Source organism: Primulina eburnea, chromosome 1 (assembly GCF_022965805.1).
Source record: "Primulina eburnea isolate SZY01 chromosome 1, ASM2296580v1, whole genome shotgun sequence".
Classification (NCBI taxonomy): Eukaryota; Viridiplantae; Streptophyta; class Magnoliopsida; order Lamiales; family Gesneriaceae; genus Primulina; species Primulina eburnea.
The window spans coordinates 16,187,557-16,190,119 of NC_133101.1; the positions used below are offsets into that span (position 1 = coordinate 16,187,557).

General features: G+C 45.2%; 1 protein-coding gene across 1 annotated transcript; it reads left to right on the top strand.

The window, feature by feature from the left end:
- The first annotated feature begins 1,102 nt into the window (after positions 1 to 1,102).
- On the top strand, positions 1,103 to 2,311 carry LOC140804987 (uncharacterized). The gene has a single exon (XM_073161167.1). The coding sequence runs from the start codon at positions 1,103 to 1,105 to the stop codon at positions 2,309 to 2,311; it is 1,209 nt and encodes a 402-aa protein (XP_073017268.1).
- The last annotated feature ends 252 nt before the right edge of the window (positions 2,312 to 2,563 follow it).

The following is a 2,563-nucleotide window of genomic DNA, read 5'->3' on the forward strand; positions in this document are numbered from 1 at the left end:
TTGGATCTACGATGTGGCGTCCGAAACCCTAACGCCGAATCTTATTTCATCCAATTACCCTAACAATCCTACTCCGAATTTCAATTCCTTTTACCCAAACAATTTACTATTCATGGGTAACATTTCCCAACAATCAATTTCAAGATCGGATCAGCCAATAGGAAACGCCCAATTTCAAGTGAGTCCACCGAGTTTGAGCGAGTTCCGGCCAAATTAAGTAGTTTTCCGACCGATTCTGGCCATGCCACCACCGGTCCCGTGATCCTGACCCCTTCACCGTCATATTCCTTTGCTCCGACCATACTCCGGCGAGTCAACCCGGCGATTCAACTCGGCCGATTCAACGAGTCAACCCGCCAGCATACACCCTCTCGACACGTGTCTATCTCAAAACTTTCTATTTTTGGAAATTTTCGAAATTTTTTAATTTTCAGTACCTTATTCTATCCTGATATTTTATTCTGTTTCAGTGATTTTGTTCTAGGAGTTTTATTTTACTTTTTATGTTGTTGCTATTTTATTCAGTATAACTTTGCTTCCTTTAGATTGGTCATGTTCTTTCTTTTAGAAATCAACAAAAAAATGTTCTATTTGGTACATTGATTTCCATCTTTATTTCAGCAAAATCTATTGTATGAACATTAATCGTACAACAAATTCTTAGAACTTGCAATCTGTAGGAAATGGTCGGCAGACCCCCGAGACAAAACCGCAACCCGCGTTACGCTAATACCAACCGTGAAGGCGGACAGGAGAACGAGCAAGGGAATGGACCCCCGCCTGCAGTCAACTTAAGCTGAGCTGATCTTATGGCCATAGCCACCATTGTGGCACAACACTGCAAGGATTGGGAAACCAGAATGCCAATCAGCCACCACCACCTCCACCACCTAATGGAATTAGGTTCCACTATGAATCACTCCGCAAGAACAGGTGTCCAACCTTCAGTGGAGCTGCAGACCCTGAAGTTAGCCAGAGTTGGCTGAAAAGTGTAGAGACGTAGCTGCGACTATTGGAAGTTCCCGAGGCACTGAAAGTGGACGTGACTGTGCCGTTCCTAGAAGATAAAGCAGGAAAATGGTGGGAAGCAATCTCACCAGCCATGACAGCTGCAGGACCAAAGAGTTGGCAGCGATTTCGAGAAGCTTTTCTGAAACAGTATTATCCAGCCGAGGTCAGACTGCAGAAACTGAGTGAATTTGAAATCTTCACTCAAACTCCGGATATGTCAGTCGTGGAATACACTTCCCAGTTCAATGCCCTTGGATCTTATGCTCCGGCAATCATGGCGGACGAAGTTTTGAAATTGCACCGTTTTAAAAAGAGATTGAACAGCAGGATCCAATCAGCTCCAGCAGTCTACCAATCCGCGAATTTTTCAGACCTAATGGGCGCAGCCATCCGTGCTGAAACTGACATCCAGTGCAGGAAGAAGGAATTTAAGAACAAAAGGCCCATGATTAGTCAGTCCTCACGCAGTAATCAGACTTTCAAGAAGCCTAACCAGTCCGGTGGACCATCTAAAGGGCCTTCGCCTACCTCAAGCTACCAAGATATTAAGCCTTGCCCAACTTGTCACTTACGACACCGGGGAGAATGCCGAAAAAACAGTGGTGTATGCTTCGGATGTGGGAAAGAGGGACACCGAATTGCCGAATGCCCTACTGCCACCAACCAAGCCGCCGGGCCCAACAAGGGAACAAGGCCAAATACAGGAGCTAACCCCAACAAGCCAAAAGAAGGCAAGCCTAATGCCAGGATCTTTTCCATGACTCAAGAAGAGGCCGACGACGCCAACGAAGTTGTTTCAGGTACCATCCAAACTCAAAAAGTGCCCGCTTATGAGTTATTTGATTGTGGTGCTACGCATTCATTTGTATCTAAGAGACTTGCTAAGAAACTAGGACTTAAGCCTGAACTATTAGCCGAACCTTTTCGAATAGCCACACCTACAAATAAGGCCATCGAAACTCAAGAGATTCACAGGGACTGTTTAATCAGTATCGGTAATCAGACTTTCAGCGCAGACCTAATACAAATAGTCATGACCGATTTTGACATCATTCTGGGAATGGATTGGTTAGCCAGAAACAATGCAATAGTGGACTGTAAAGGGAAAAAAGTTAAACTCCGAACCCCGAATCAGAAAGAGATCGTGTTTCATGGTAAATCCAAGGAACAGAAATCACTCCTTTCCGCGTCCCAAGCATGGAAGGCCATGAAATCCGGAGAAGATATCTACCTAGCAATGGTTAGCGAAGTGCAAGGAGAAGTCAAACTGAAGATAGAAGACATCTCAGTCAGTATGTGAGTTCCCGGATGTTTTTCCAGAAGAACTCCCAGGGACAGTCCCGGACCACGAAGTCGAGTTCGAAATTAATCTGGTTCCTGGTGCAGCACCAATTTCTAAAGCACCTTACAGGATGGCGCCAGCTGAACTCAAGGAGTTAAAGGAACAACTCCAAGAATTGTTAGACAAAAAGCAAGTCCGACCCAGTGTGTCCCCTTGGGGAGCTCCAGTACTCTTTGTAAAGAAGAAAGATGGGAGTATGAGATTGTGCAT

What these genes read in the sequence shown, in the direction of transcription:
- LOC140804987 (XM_073161167.1), top strand. Translation starts at nt 1,103, where the DNA reads ATGACAGCTGCAGGACCAAAGAGTTGGCAGCGATTTCGAGAAGCTTTT.